The 17,220-nt window shown below is 45.0% G+C and overlaps 1 protein-coding gene across 4 annotated transcripts in view; it reads right to left on the reverse strand.

Moving 5' to 3' along the window:
- The window catches only part of SHROOM2 (shroom family member 2), a 252,676-nt gene that overhangs the window by 136,159 nt on the left and 99,297 nt on the right, over nt 1–17,220 (reverse strand). For all 4 annotated transcript variants that reach the window (XM_078602774.1, XM_078602773.1, XM_078602772.1 and 1 more), the window contains exon 2: nt 8,426–8,577. In XM_078602774.1, coding sequence (XP_078458900.1) covers nt 8,426–8,577 — 152 coding nt within the window. The remainder of the gene's footprint in view (nt 1–8,425; nt 8,578–17,220) is intronic.

The raw sequence follows: 17,220 nt of genomic DNA on the forward strand, positions 1-17,220 counted from the left end.
ACCTGTCCTGACGGATTTTGCCATTTTGAATGGATAACAGAACCTGGCCCATACACGTTACTTTGATCCAAGTGCCACGTGTAGATTTTGAGAATTCACAAAGGGCGTTTGGCATCTGACAACGGCACGAGTGCCGTGATATGAAACTGCGGTGGAAGTTATAAAGCGTATATTAATGAGTAAAATAAAAGTCCAGCTCTGCACATTCAAATAAAATCATCAGTTTAATCTATATTTAATTGCAGCATCATTATTATTATTTAAGCAGACGACTGAACCAGTTTTGACTTTCTTGGTCACATCAGCGCACACACATACGCACACACACGCACGCACACACGCACACACGCGCACGCGTTAATGTGCACATGACCTTTGCTTAGCCCCGCTAACGCTTAGCGGCACTGAAAAACAATGTCGATGATGATGGATGATGTGGATGTTGTGGATGCTGTGGAAGATGATGATTTTCACGATGGATAATGACAATGGTGACCATAGTTCGAATGGGAATGAATATGATGGGGATGATGGTAATAATCAATGAAGATGATGAGAGTGATAAATGTGTAAAACAAATTAACATAATTCCGACAAAAAAAACAGCACCGTTTCAACTAATCCACAAGAATGCTTATCATGTGATGGTCCACCAACCCTAGTGAGATGTTGGTAACAGGCAAAGTCTCCCCAGGGCAGACTCAGCAGGGCCACCACTGATGTGTGTGCCAAGGCCAGCAATCGGACGTACTTTGCTCGAACCACTCTGACACCTTCTCTCCCCACAAAAAATATATGCGCATAGATCACCAGCAGTGGATTAAGTAAGGGCTGTAAATTTAGAGCAATAGTATATCAGCGAATGATGAAAGGAGCCGAAGACAACATGCCTGAATAACAGCCATGCCGAGATCGCTTGTCAAAGCGCAGACAGTGAAAGGCTACCTTACTCCTTTGGTAATAATAACGATACAGTAAAACCTTGGATTGCGAGTAACTTGGTCTGCGCATGTGTTTTGCAAGACGAGGACATTTTTTAAATAAATATTTATTTGATAAACGAGCGAGGTCTTGCAATACGAGTAGTACGTATACACTATGTCTGCCGAGCGTCACGTGATCACAACTGGTATACGAGTGCTTTGGATTATAAACACGTTTTCGGAACGAATTATGCTCGCAATCCAAGGTTTTACTGTATATAGTTTACGGATTTGTTTTGCAATCCACTCCATGAGGGTTGTCGACCATTCCTCATCACACTGGTCAATGCGGGCGAGTGAAGGGGGTTCAGGGTATTTAGATTATTATTTGGCTGCGATACATTTCCACGTGATATGCCGCTTCGTTGAGCTGTCATTTGTGGCCAGGTCGCTTCTGAAAAATAACTAATAGCTCAGTGGGCTTTACCTGGTAAAATTAAATATTTGAGTTTTAGTTCATTTATGTTTAGTGATTTGCTTACCTTTCGTATCATTTGCACTCCTATCGATGTTTCGTACTGTTTGTTGTTGTAACGTTCTGACCCGCCCCGCCCTGACATCTGTGAAAAAGAGCTTCATAGCTCATGGGATTCCTCCAGAATAATTAAAGATTCTGATTCTGATCACTCGCCACTGACTGTCTTTAGCTGTGGCCAGGAATCGAACTCAGGTCATCACAGTGCTGCCTCCTCCTCTACCGCCCGCCTATAAGGCTACGTGAATGGCTGTGTGTGTGTGTGTGCTACTATAACATCTGGATCAGAAATATGAAGACTGCGGCAAAGAAAATGGAACAAAAAATGTAAAGTGTACAAAACGCTTGGAGAAGTATTGGTTTGGAATGACATCGAGAAACAGAACCATGAACACATGGATTAGAGAACAAAAATGCAAACGATAAATATTATATTGACTGTGAATAAAAGTGGACTTTTGCTACAGGGGATGATATCCAGGGGTCGGCACTACGTATGTATGTATGTTGAACTTCCTTCCAGCCGTACATAGCCAACAGTGATAATCGAATGTCCTATGAACAGACTGTTGGGGCAGGTGCCGCTCGCGAACCTCTATGAAGGCCGGCACAGCACACGAGGGGGTGGGTGGCCAGCACCACGCCCGGCCCCCTTTGTGTCATCGAATGGCGACGTTTACAAACTGCACCATGAAGTGGCAGCCAAAGGAGGTAACGCACGCTTGAGTTACATAAACCTTGGGAGATGGAGCGATGTCATCAGCTTGTGCGTGGGCACGAGTGGACGCATTCTCAGGCTGGTCATCGTGGTAAATGTAGTTGATGCAAATGCACATCACCGTTGCTTCCTTCCCTTTACGAGATCTCACAGCATTGCGCATGCAGCTCACCAACAGACAAAGCTTTTTTTCTTCTTCTTGGTTCTTTCGGTAAAGTCACGTAGAAGGGAAGTAATAAAATAATAAAAATAAAACATATTAAAACAATTCTCACGACGTTTCGGCCACAACGCAAGCAGCCGTCCTCAGGCGAAGAAGAACTTCTTCGCCTGAAGAAGAACTTCTTCGCCTGAGGACGGCTGCTTGCGTTGTGGCCGAAACGTCGTGAGAATTGTTTTATTATGTTTTATTTTTATTATTTTATTACTTCCCTTCTACGTGACTTTACCGAAAGAACCAAGAAGATGAATCCCTGCAGTCACGAAAGCTTTAAATCGAAACAGACAAAGCTCCCAAGTATTGAGTGCACTCTCCAATGCCGAAGCACATTCTCCAACATTGAATGACTCGAAAGGAGAGTGATATTTCAATGCCACGGTATTGCTTCTCTTTGGCCACCCCACAAACTAATAAATCTACTGTGGCCCGGAGGTAGCTGGCCAGGCCAGCCGGAATAGAATAATATGTACAGAGAAAACACGGCACAGTTTTGTAAAGCCGGCCAATGATGAAATGCTGCCTGGCCAAGTGTGTTCCCAGCTGATAAGGCTACACTGTGGCAAATCCAAAGTCTGTCGGAGCCATTCGCTCAACAAACGTTTCCCATTATAGCCGCGAGAACCGCTCTCGCGACAATGTTTGCGCCGAATATTTGGCCGAGTTTTCGAAAATCAACGTCCTTCAAACGCTCGCCGACCATGGCCCTGCCATCCCAGACTGGCAGCCGGTGTAGGTCACCGATGATCAAGATAAAGCCAAGAATTGGCTCTTAATTAGTGACGTAGACTAATTACTGAATTCATTGCGAATACAGCATAATCAGTGGTTTGCTATAGGCACATCGATTGCATTTAAATCTGTTGAAAATGCTATGTATCCTGTTAGCTGATACTATGTATTTATGTTGAACTGCTTTCGCACCGTACATAGCCAACCATGTTCATTGGAGGTGCGAGGAAAGGACAACAAAGAAGCCCTTAAAAAGTAGTTTTAAACCTTGATTTAAAATTGCGTAGCTCCAGTGGATTCCTAATATCGGAAGGAAGAGCGTTCCAGACGGCCGCAGAAGCGCATCTGAAAGCGCGCGATGCGGTGACCGTCTTTGTTCGATGGCTCGCCCACAGCCGCTGCTGCGAGGATTACCGGAGTTCGCGTTACGGTTTACGCTCCTTGACGAGATCAGCGAGGTAAATACTAAACGGACACATCGGGGCTACATCCACACGGAGAAAAGTCACTGCGCAGTCCTGCAGTCGCTCGGTCACACCACTGCTGGTGGAATCGAGGGAGCTCTAGAGAGCCCCTCTAGAGGGTACTTGGCCTACTCTTCCATATCGGTCAGACATCTTGGAAGAGGTGGGAGTATCCACACCTTCCTTCATAATTATGGCAATACTGTACAGGTGATTAATACTATTTATATGTGGTGAAAATGTGAATGCTGTCGCTATAGTATGTAGAATTATTATGCTTCAAAACGGATGTTCACTGCGCGTGGAGGGACTCCGTAGTCTTGGATAATTTGAAGACCCCAGGTGCAGTCAATGGAAAATAAATATATGACAACACAATTTGAGTTAGTTTCGCAAGCTCACGCGTGCGTAAGCATCTGCATTGCCCACAACCACACAAGCCGACACTCACCAAGTGAAATCAAAAGGTTTAGCCCGTGCCCAATTTCGCGTTGGGAGATCAGCGAATGGCCACCGTCACCGTTTAATGTGCTTGCCATTTTAAATAGAAAATGTAAACGCGAACCTGTCGAGCCTCCTTTAACTTCGGACGTCCTGTGCCACGGGCATTATGCCCACTAAGATCCGGCAGAATCGCAAAGAGCAAACACATCTGGGGCTACCTCGGCGCACGATACGAACGGCTGACAAAAGTGCTGTTCATAAAAGGGAAGAAGCCATTGACCAAGTGTGGCTTGGGGGGGGGGGCGTGGAGGGAGGCACACGCGCACACTAATGGATTTTCCGTCGCACTTCACGTTACAATAGCCACTGTGTTTTTTAATGGGGCCCCCGCGATGCTCCCTGCTGCACTGCCCGCCCCCCCCTTTGCGCCAGCATTGGAGAGGGGGCAGTGGAAGGGAAGGTGTCTGGCTTACGGGTGCCACACCCATGCCCCGAGTGTGCGTGCGTGTGTCCTCCTTATTCAGATAAAAAACAAAAGTGTTCATGATAATTGGTTTTTTACCCTTTTATCTGGCAACAAAACTGACACCTTTTTTGCCAGATTTTTTTGTTGCCAGATAAAAGGGTAAAAAAACTATTATCATATTTTTTACTGCCAAATGAGGTACCAATGGTGTAAAAGTGTTCATCGTTTGCAAGTCACAGACAAAGACTGCGGTGGACGTGATCACCCCGCCCCCTCCTCCCCATTTGCGGTTTTGAACCAGTGGTGTAAATTCCACGTTCCTATGACAGGGGTCATATTGTTAGAATAATAATAATAATAATATGCATAAAGGACACACACACACTAGATGTGCCAGCCACTTAACATGGCAAGAGACACGGGTGAAGGTGGAAGCATTTTGAGTGAAGAGCTTTGAGGCGGTAGTTTCCAAATAGTCATGTTGTTAAATGTTAATGGTGACCACCACGCTTGACACAGCAACTCCGAGTTGTCTACGCTGTCCTTCAGCCTCCCCCTGCACCCAATGAACGTCGTCGCGACATCGTTGGACCACAAACCAAAAAATCCACACTTTGTCATTTTCATCCACAGGGTTCAAAATCAAAATAAGGTGTGGAATTTGTTTTCTAAAAATAAATCATCAAAATTCGACAGGGAGGAGAGGGGGAAAAATGGGGTACATTTTTTGTTGTAAAAAAAACAGTGGTCTTTTCCTAGAAATGTTCCATCCCTAGGGTGGGTTCCGTGCAGAAAATGCTTGAAATGTGGCCAGATTTCCTCTTTGCCTGGCTTGAAAAACGCAAGGATGTAATAAAAAAAATTCTAATAAAAAAATTGCATTTTTTATTTTACCTGCCCACAAGTGATGGCTCAACTAAGTCGCTTATCGTGTGGAAATGTATAGCAGCCAAATACTCTAAATGTATGTCTATTCTAAATGTGGAGGGAAAAACTGGAGGACCCAGAGAAAAATCCAAGCAAATACGGGTAGAACGTGCAAACTCCAAATATACAGGGTCGGGGATCAAACCCACGATCTCCTGTATACCAGGCGGGGTAGTTAACATCTCACCACCGTCGCATCCCCAAAATAAAATGTAATCCTGCCAACTAATGTATAACAAATGGGGTCTGTACCTGTTAACTGTAATTTTCCCTCTGTTATCTTAATAGAGTAAAATGTCATTTACAATCTAAGTTGACCATTTAAACCAATATTTTTTTTTCCTAACGCAGAGTAGTAAAATAGTCAATACTTAATCTGTGCACAGCCCTCGGCCACATCACGAAGCCTCTCCAAGCCAACTGTCACTCATGGTGGTTGTTTGACCATACTTCACCATTCTGGTCTGGGTAAATTGGTGAAGAAGAAGAAACCCATAACCGGCTCCGATATCGCACGTCACTCATGTTACCCATGGTTGGGAATCGAACTCCGCTTACCAGATTCATAGTGTGGTGCACTAATCACTCATTGCACCATCGCTAATGCAGTGTTAAACCAACAACAAGAATCCCATAGAGGACTGTGCAGAGAGTACGCTTCTGATCTGTCTGCATGGATTTCAAGTGTTTTAAAGGGACTCAGGTCGCCCAAAAGTCAGACAAAGATCCCCCATATAGCCTTAACAGACTTTGAGGCAAGTGCTGTTAGCAAACGCATATGAAGGCCGGAAAGGTACACAAGTGGGGGTGGGGGGAGGGTGGCCAGCACTATGGTCGACCGCCTTTGTCTCCCCAGTGGAGATGGTTACACGCCGCACCGAGACTGAGTCCACCTAGGAGAGGCCCAGGACCGGTCGAGATTATCGTCACCGGCGTTAACCCAGAGCGGGAATCGAACCCGGGCCGCCGGGTTTGTAGCGCAGCGCGCTCACCGCTACACTGGTCTCCTCCCAGACCACGTGCACACACCAAGGAATTAGATAGCCTGTCCCAAGCGGGACCTTCGAGAAGTAGTCTTGAGGTTCGCTGAGGTTGTAATATGCTGAATCAAAGTAATAAGAGTGGTGCCTCCCTCCATTGCTGGCCTCGAGCTATTTGTGGAAATTCCACATTCCTCTAGCACGATCCAATCTCTCCAGAAGACAAATACTGTTCACTTTCCACAATTATACTCCATTCTCACACTTTGTACTGCCAATTTGTATACGTCTCTGGCCCAAATTTAATTTACGTGTGTGTGTATGAAAACAAAACTAAATTTATCCAGTGGAAGTAATGGCACATGGTAACAAGTCAATTCGAGGATGGTTTGTAGCAAAGTGTTATTATGCCCACCTGTCATATTGAGCAAGCCAACATAGAAGGTGAATTGATCGTGGAAAGAGAGAAGTGTTGTGACTGGGTGCGGGTCACAATGTCACGAAGTGCCTGCAACCACCTTCAGAAAAACGGATTGATAAGAAATTAACTTTTATTTATTTCAGGAATATAACCCATAGTAGGATGCGCTATGCGACTGTGCAGGCCTAACAACCATCATATCATGCACTGCCCCAGACACGCATCTGCCAGATAACGTTTTTCTTTTTGTTTCAGGCCTGGCACTGCCTTTTCCCATTTTCCTCAAACCTGCCATCTTCATTATTATTTCACGAGCAAATGTGTAAGGCGGTTTTTTTTGTTCTTCACGGAAGACATCCCATGCCCACAAGCACGAGGACACTCACAAAGGGAACAAAGAACACGCTCACAGGTGCAAGGCTGATTCAGAGAAACAGAGCTGTAGCTCACTAATGTTACGTTTGTTAGTTATTTTAACAGTTGTTAGTATACCACTCAGACGAAGACCTTCTTTTTGTTTCATTCCACGGGAAGTTTAACAGCTGTTCATGTGAACTACGAAACAATCCGCTTGAGAATGTTTTAATTCTTGCAAAGATTCATTTGAAACGTAAACCGAGTATGCAGTCGACTACACACTGAACAATACGCATTCATGCATATAACCACATGCCTTACCTGTGCATGGCACCCCTTACCTGTGCATAGTGTACCTTACCTGTGGACAAAATAGGTTACCCACGTGCGGCATAGGCGGCCTGTGTGTGTCACGTGTTACTGTGTGTGTGAGACGTGTTACTGTGTGTGACACGTGTTACTGTGTGTGACACGTGTTACTGTGTGTGTGACACGTGTTACTGTGTGTGTGACACGTGTTACTGTGTGTGACACGTGTTACTGTGTGTGTGACACGTGTTACTGTGTGTGTGACACGTGTTACTGTGTGTGTCACGTGTTACTGTGTGTGTGACACGTGTTACTGTGTGTGTGACACGTGTTACTGTGTGTGTGTCACGTGTTACTGTGTGTGTGACACGTGTTACTGTGTGTGTGACACGTGTTACTGTGTGTGACACGTGTTACTGTGTGTGTGACACGTGTTACTGTGTGTGACACGTGTTACTGTGTGTGTGACACGTGTTACTGTGTGTGTGTCACGTGTTACTGTGTGTGTGACACGTGTTACTGTGTGTGTGACACGTGTTACTGTGTGTGTGTGACACGTGTTACTGTGTGTGTGTCACGTGTTACTGTGTGACACGTGTTACTGTGTGTGTGACACGTGTTACTGTGTGTGTGACACGTGTTACTGTGTGTGTGACACGTGTTACTGTGTGTCACGTGTTACTGTGTGTGTGACACGTGTTACTGTGTGTGTGACACGTGTTACTGTGTGTGTGACACGTGTTACCCGTGTGTGTGACACGTGTTACTGTGTGTGTGTCACGTGTTACTGTGTGTCACGTGTTACTGTGTGTGTGTCACGTGTTACTGTGTGTGTGACACGTGTTACTGTGTGTGTGACACGTGTTACTGTGTGTGTGACACGTGTTACTGTGTGTGTGACACGTGTTACCTGTGTGTGTGACACGTGTTACCTGCGCACGGAGAGCCGCAGGGTCTTGTGGGACCCCTTGACGAGGCAGATGGCCTCCTGCCGCAAACCGCTCAGCCGAATGCCGTTGATGACGACCACCTCGTCCCCAACGCACAGAGCGCTCGCAAGGTCCGCCTTGCCACCCTCCTCCACCTGCAGTGCGCAATCAGGCAGCAGGGGATTCAAGCGCCGCATGCCGACCATGCATCGTACGCATCGGTGCGTAAACGCGCGGCGGCCCTCTTGACGATCCACTGCAGCACGACAGCCTCCCCACGCCGTGCGGACCGTGGGGGTCATTTGAGCAGACTACACCACACTGGTCAGTGCGGGTTAGGGAAGGCGGGAGGCATGCAAGTGGGCGCATAGAATTACAGTGCAGTACAACAATGGGCAATTGCAACACAGCTGTATTCCGTGCTTTGCATATTTTTCGCGTTGATATAGCATCAGGGTGAACGAAAGCCTTCATACAGCAGGCGATGGACAACGATAGCTGCTGATGATGATGATGATTAATGTGATGATGATTATTTTCAAAAATGGGTCTTATAGTTCACAGGGATGTTGTAAACTTTAACATGTGTCTATATATGAATGTATATACTCTGTGGAATACAATTGCAAAAAGTCAAGAGTCTCCATGCAAGGATTGGGTTTATTTCCATTGGCAGCTTTGAGCTGGTGATGTAAATTCCACATTCCCACAGGAAGGGCCAGGTTCTCTACAGGACAACCACTTTTGACTTCCCAAAAAGCAGAAATCATTTAACGGCCCCAGAGGGATGGTGGGCTGAGTTGACCTCTGACCGGCATTTGAGATTGCAATGTTAGGATGGTGCGATGGGTGCTCTAACCACTGTGGCACCTGGTTCACATTTAATAACGAGATCAGTGGAAATGCTGTGCATGCAGAGATCCCCAACTAAGCCTTCACAACTGTGTGCATTGTTCCAAGCTAATCTAGAACACATTGCAAAGCCTTCAGCCACTCTTGACATTTCAGGAATGCAGTGGGACCGTTTTTTGTGCATTTCACTCAATTATCTACACAATCACATTCCTGGGAGGTGAACATTACCTTGAAATGTCAAGGCTCTTTTTCTGACTATTCATTTATCCTCGAGAGTCATGAAAAGCCATTCTAAGGGAAAATAATGAAACAGGAAGGGCTAAAAGATGCTCATTTGCACTGAATTTCATTAGTTGTTGCATTTGGGTCATGTTCTGACCGCACAAAGATTCCTAGTTAGTCAGCACGTCGAGAATCACGCACCCACCGAGATTTTGTGCAATTTCACAATTTTAAGTCACAATAATGACCAATAGTTTTTATATCACAATTTTGGTCACAATTCGATTCAAGAATCTCGTATTGTTTGATTCATCTGTATTATCTAATTTGTTGTCTCCTGGTTGGTCCCTCCTATTGATTCCACTTGCATCGAATTCACAGGTATCCGCCAAGTTGTCAAGCGAACATTCTCACGCACACAAGCGTCTACCTCAACCTCAAGGGCAAGAATCGGTTTTCGTTCATTCACAATTCTGGTAAATCGCCCGATGATGCTCGATGCAAACACCAGCGAAACGTCGTACTCAGATTGTAAATGTTGTGGGTTTACTCTCCAACGCACTGGTGGGCAGAAATAGTAACCAATTAGCACGTTTTGTTGACGTGACAAACCTAACTGGTTGGCTGTGTCGGGTAGTGGCGGGTTACGACACATACTCTTTGGTTCTTTCGGTAAAGTCACGTAGGTGAACACAAAAAATAAAAGATAAGAATAAAAAATAAGAATAAATATAAAAAAAATAAAAATAACTAAATTAAATCACGACGTTTCGATTGCAACACAAGCAATCATCATCAGTAGTGAAAATCACAGCTAGAAAATAGATTTTCACACCTGATGATGATTGCTTGTGTTGCAATCGAAACGTTGTGATTTTTTTATTTTTATATTGTTATCTTTTATTTTTATTTTTCACCTACGTGACTTTACCGAAAGAACCAACGAGTATGGATCCTTGCAGTCACGAAAACTTCAAATCTAGAAGGGTTAAGACACGTTTATACTTAAGCGATCTAACCCAAAAACTTTCATTATGAATAATATTGCTCAATTAATTTTTACATGCCTACTGATTCACATTGTCACACACACCATTGTTATCACTATTATTATTACTTGCCATGGGCCAAATGTCTTCCTGACAATGATAGTTCAGAGAATGTGAAAAGTAAAATTCACATTATTTAGCCCCACAAATGAAGCACAATACTTTTCCGATCTCATCAACGAGCATAAATCGTCAAGCAAACTCTGGTCATCCTTGCAGCGGTTTTGGCTAGCCATCGAAGAAAGATGGTTACTGCATCGCGCAATTTCATTTGCGCTTCTGCGGCCGTCTGAAATGCTCTTCCTTCCAATATTAGGAAGCCAATGGAGCTATGCACTTTTAAATCTAGATTGAAAACTCATTCCTTTGCGAACTGCTTTTTGTGTTTAGATTGTGGTCCTTCCCCTGCACCTCAGATTAGCAAGGTTGGGTATGTACGGTGCAAAAGACGTTCAACATACATACATACACACATAATCGCAATCAAACCCTTTGTCAATACACGGCTGTCGACCAGACCACTAACTAATGGCTGTGCCACAAGGCTGGAGTCTCGTGATCGCCAGCATTTGGCTGCCACACATTTCCAATGATAAGCCACCTTTTGGAGCCATCACTTGTGGCCAGGTTGCTTCTGACAAAAGAGCTATACAGCGTAGTGAGCCATACCTGGTAAAATAAAAATAGTGAATAGTTAGTTGATAGCAGTAGCAGTCCTTCCAGTCCACTCAAGGTTAACCGAGGTCTGCTCAATAACACCTCGTAGCAAATGCTGCTGTCTGCTCAATTGCGTGGAGTGAAAAAAACACGCAAAAACTTCCTTGTTCAATCTTTTCCTTGGACAGGTTATTTCTGGCAGAGTCTCGTCTCCGCAGAGCCACGAGGCGGATTACCATGGGTCGGCAAGCCAACGAGCGCCGCCAGGCCACATCCTCATCACCAGGGCCCCTCCCTGGAGGCACGCGTGGGCTCTCACTCGCGCTAAAACGACGGAGAAACCGCTCCGCTGCAGATTTTTTGCGCACACGCGCATCCTGAGTGTTTTAGAGCGCCGCACTTTCTAAAACGACAAAAAGGGGGGGATGCTACTGTGTTGTAATGATTATCACGCTGGACTTACAATCCAGACGTAGGTGGCGGTCTGAGCTCCAAGCGCAAACGGTTGATACGATGGCGCGAAAAGCCACACAACGCCGAATAGAACGTGAGGCCATTCAATGTAATGGAATAGCATAAATACATACTCTTTGGTTTTTTCGGTAAAGTGACGTAGGTAGAAAAAATAATAGATCACGACGTTTCGATGTATTATTTTTTCTACCTACGTGACTTTACCGAAAGAACCAAAGAGTATGGATCCCTGCAGTCACGAAAGCTTCAAATCTAGATTGAGCATAAATACACTCGGAATCCAGCCTGAACTGCTCGTCCAACTACTGGGGCTGCATTCTCATATGATGAGGGGCTATTGCCGGCTCCCCTGAGAGGCAAGCAGTACAATGCACACTGGCCACTTGAATGGAAGGTTATGCAATGCATCCGTGGTTGGAAATTCTCTGAGAGTGAAACAGGACTGCCAGGCAATCATCGGACACCACAATTAGGCTAAACAGAGAGAGAGAGAGCTGCTTAATTGGAATGTATTTTTTTGGGAGAAAACAGTAATTGTATAGGCACACCAGATGCACAAGGGAACGGACTCGGACATGTCGCGAGTAATTACGTCCACAATGGAGGGTAAATTGGACGCCAAATTAGAGAAGCGTGGTAGAGCAGGCTTCGATAGAAGGGTGCCCACTCGCCTGAGATCATAGCTTTCCAGCCAGAAGTCTTCATAAATCACGAGCCATTGTGAGAGAACAGTGAGATGCGCTTTGCTCAAAAAATGAAATCTTGGTATGAATATACAGAAAACAAAACTAATGAACATAACATCCTTCAGAGCACGCGATTCAACGATACTTCGAATCCCTAGCATATACACTGGCAGATCGACTCAGCCCAGCGTTCCTCCAGGGTTGGAGGAAAAGAAGTTTCACTTTGTATAAAATGCAAATCATCCGTTTAATTGGGAAAATAAACTACTACTACTCATAACGGTGTTTTTAAGTTTCATGTCGTTCGTGCAAATCAGAAGGCAGCCAGGAAAGTTGGAAAGCACCAAAACAATTGCCCAAGCTCTGTGGTCCTCAATATATTAGGATGTTTTCAGCCATTTTATGGGTTTAACACGTAGGCTTTCGCGACCAATATTATTCATAATCAACGTTTTTGGGTTTAGATCGCGTTATTTGTCTTTTGTCAACGTGACACTTTTTTACTGATTGGCCGTGTCGGGTGGTGGAGGGTTACGACACATTTATAAATAACGCGATCTAAACCCAAAAACGTTGATTATGAACATTTTATGGGTGTTTATATATGTGTAGTGACGTAAATGGTGTCACTGATGGTGTCACTGGGGTGTTCACACCAGCTACTGTTACAGGAGTGCAACTGTGCGTCTGGAGCATCTCTCTAGCACCAGAGTAAGTGCGGCATGTCAGCCAGCCCCAGGGGGCATAGTCCTGGTGATGGCCTGAGAAGAGGGCAAGTGAGGACGTGGTAGCCCGAGTGAACCCGAGAGGGCACGTGACCGGGACAGGGTAGTGAGGGGGGCCCGAGGGGGGCTTGAGGGGCACGTGATGCTCGGTTGAGATCCTTCGGGAAAGGTCTCGAAGGGGGCATTGGCCGAAGGCGGAGCGAGGCCACACTCGAGAGCATTCTTGGCTCGTCTGTGGAATCAAGCCTGGGTCCCGCATCTCGTCGGTCTTCGGTTGTTGTCACGCTCGGCGTCGTGGGTCAGGCAGGCATCGCTGGCCTGACCCGGTTATCAAGTTACCCCGTTAAAGTGGATAAAGTTTACATTTATGTAGTTACCCTGTTGGGGTTGTAATCAACATAGTGCCTCCAAATTTAAGTGTGTGGCTCTGTGAACACCACTGCACATATGGCAGGAAACTGAAGCACCAGCAAAAGAACTATGTAAGGGGGCAACGCTATATCCCATACAGAAGGGACAGATGATATTCGGCTGCATTTTGCTATTCTGCCTTCACCTCGCGAACCAGAGTACTTATGGCTCCTCGATTTCCACGGGAAAGGAGTTTTGCAACATTCGTGCAATCTACCAGCTCTCACCTCCGCATTCCTGGATTACAAGGCATGCATAGCCACCATCGCCTGGCTGTGCTGACCTCCAACATAGAAATGCGGGATTTCAGCCCCTGGTTCAGAGCTCCCAAAGATTAAAATAATTCCCAATACTATTTTGTAGAGACTCACATTCACAATTTTATATAAAATTTGGCAATACCCGAATATGAAAGAAAAATGATGGCTTGAAACAAATGTCTGAGTTTAATAATTATTATCCATCGGTAACAACATTATCTGTAGCAAAGATTTGGGCTTCCACCTTCCATCACCAACCCACACTGACCAGCATTGTGCAGTACGGGCAAAACCAGCCCCAGGACAAACACAGCATGGGGAGACCTTCATCCAGCAGTGGATTGAAAATAGGGTGCAAATGATTTTTTCAGTTACTTAAAAAAATATCCAAAAATAAGCTTTAAAAGTTTTAACATTTCCTGAATATATTTTTTCACCGTGCCAAACTTTAATTTTTTACAACCCCGAGTAAAATCAGTAAAAATAACAATTTGCAGTAATGCTAATCAAAAATATTTTCTAAATATATATATAAATACATACACAAGAGTTAACCAGGAAAAAGGCTGATCACAGAAAAAATCAGTAATTTACTCGTGTAATTATTTTAGAAAAATTCCATCTTAAATAGAGAAATCTGTTGAGAGCCTCACTGGAGACTGGTATTTAATCCCCACCACCTACCACCTACGACCTACATTTTATTTTCCACCAACCACCCTGATCTGTTTAATCTCTTGCCGGGCTAACATCTGAATAATAACAACCACTGAGAAACAACTCGCCAAAGGCAATCCTTGCACAGAACCCTCCATAGCCACGGGCCCAGCAGTAATTTTTCATGATTTGAAGGCTCTTTTATATATATAGTATCTGTTAGAGAGTCCTCATGGCGCTCATAAAAAGCTGGTTTATTTTCCCAGCAGGCCGCTCCTCTGCCTCTGTGTGCTGTGTGGCCAGACCTCGATAAATGACAGTGTCTCCCAAATGCCCATAAATCCTCTCCGGCACACAGAAGGGCCGCCCGCTCGTTCTTGGCCCAAATCTGCAGGCTCTCTTATTCCATAGCAGGGGTGGTGCTGGATACTGCCAAAGTCAAAAACAAGCAGAACCTGAATGTCCCGGCAAACTTCTCTGGGCTTTGGCTAGTCTCCAGGCTAACAAAGTGAAAAGTCCTATGGGGTTTATTTCGGAATGTGCATTACACTTGCTGTAAAGATGCAAGGACAATCATTGTACTCCTATAAAGTTCTTGCAATGCCAACCCAGCCATTCTAACGTAAAAAAAATCAGCTGCCGGAAAGGTGACGTTTCAGAACTATGGCACTTCTCAACAACTCTTCTCCATATTAGGTAAACACACATTTTCAAATACCCTTCAAACAGTGTTTGTCACATGGCGATCGAAACAAAATGTTTAATCCTCAGATCTGGAATCCTTTGAATTATGTGACAAACTAACGTTCACGCGATAAGTCTGTTTGTTGTGCTGGTACATGCATTGCTGTACTACCGGACATCTGTGAAGAAGAGCTTTATAGCTTATCGGATATCCTCCAGGATAAACAAAGATTCTGATCTCCGGTTCTGCTGTGATCTCGGGTGCCCTTGAGAATCAATCTCATTGGTGGCAGCTGTCCATTCGAAAGTCAGAATCTCACCGGCACCGGCGCCGGCTCAGGACTCCGCCGTGGTGTGAGCCCCGCTGGGACACTGACCCACCCCCCACGGCAATGTACCTGACATCACATTCATTCAGCTACCACAGGACCCTTCCCCTTTTTAGAACCATTCTTCTATATGACAATTGTTCAATAGCTTCACGTTATATAAAACTACATTTCTTTACAGGAAAGCTTTACATACATGTAAATCTAAAAATGCTGACATGCTTAATACACGTGTTTAAACATACGGCACCCCAGGCATCTTGACACAATGATATTATTTCAGTGGCATGGATTATGAACCTTATAAATTACTTCTGCAGTGGTTGGAAGGAAATGTTGAAATACACTTAAAAACAAACCTTGCTTGTGTGATTAAAAACGCCTCTTTATGGTAGCGGCAGCGATTGCAAATGTTATTTAAAAGCTCTTTATCATGCCTGGAAGGACGTGTGGCTAGCACAGAGTTACGGTCCAACTATTATGCCGGCTACAGCCAGCTGGAGTTGTTTTCCAAAGACATTATTGCAATCATTTAACTCATTTATCCATCTCAAACTACTTCCCTGGACAGCTTTTGACTTGGGAAATGGCATTACAGTGACCTTTTGGACCTCCAGTGCGCTTGGTGTTGGTCCAAGTTACACAAGGCTTGGCCAGAAAAAACCCGGCGGTGCGGGAGTCAAAGCACAAACTAGGAGATAGAAGCGTAAACTCTAGGAGCGTGCACTCAACTCTGATTTTAAAATATTTAAAATAATGTTCAGGACTTTGTCAATCCACCACTGGACAAAGGCATTGCCCCATGCCATACCAGTCGAGGTATTTTTATTTTTATTATCATACTCACGTCAAATAGCATAAACCATCACGCAAACTCTGGTCATCCTCACAGCGGCGTTTGGCTAGTCATCGACCAAAGATGGTCACTACATCGCACGCCTTCGGATGCGCTTCTGTGGCCATCTGGAACGCTCTTCCTTTCCGATATTAGAAATTCCACTTGAGCTATGCACTTTTAAATCGAGATCGAAAACTAATTTCTTTAGAATTACTTATTGTGTTTAGTTTGTTGTCCTTCCCCGCACCTCCGATTTAGCATAGTTGGCTACATACTGTGTGAAAGAACTTCACCGTGCATACATGCCAAGCTGCTCAATGCAGGCTGGTGAAGTGGGGAGCTCAGGACGGGTTAGCTGTGGGCAAAAACCGAACTCGGGTCACCTGGTTTCAGCATCATCATTCCAGCACCACTGCTCCACCCCACTCACCTCTGAACCCAATGAATAACCCGATTCGAAACCCAAAGACCAAATGTCAACCGTTGCTTAATAGGGGGGGGGGGGGGAGTTACTCCTTCTTGGCTGCCTCCACCATCGTGTGACCCCCCCCCCGCCATTCCAGCCCATGTTCAAGTCCACGTTCAAGACTTCCCCCTTTGCCTCCGGCTGGCTGCCTCTCTCCTTTCCAAAGTCAACGTGCCCGCAGTGTTATTATTTGTCGTCTGCTGTCCTTCCCCCGCACCTCCGATTAGCACAGCTTGGCTATGTACGGTGCGAAAGAAGTTCAACACACACACATACAAATGGGATTGCATTTGGTTGCTACAAAAATTAACCCTGTAAATTGTATTTTTTTTGCGTGACAAAAAATAAAAAACAGAAGTCCGTTCACTTTATTAACCATGACGATCGACGCGAGCGTAGAGCGGATATTTTTTACGCACTTATTGACCGAGTGGCAAAACGCTGACAGCTGGGAAGCGAAAATAATAACACAATATTTCGGCCGA

This window comes from Lampetra planeri, chromosome 19 (genome assembly GCF_965212315.1).
Source record: "Lampetra planeri chromosome 19, kcLamPlan1.2.h2, whole genome shotgun sequence".
Classification (NCBI taxonomy): domain Eukaryota; kingdom Metazoa; phylum Chordata; class Hyperoartia; order Petromyzontiformes; family Petromyzontidae; genus Lampetra; species Lampetra planeri.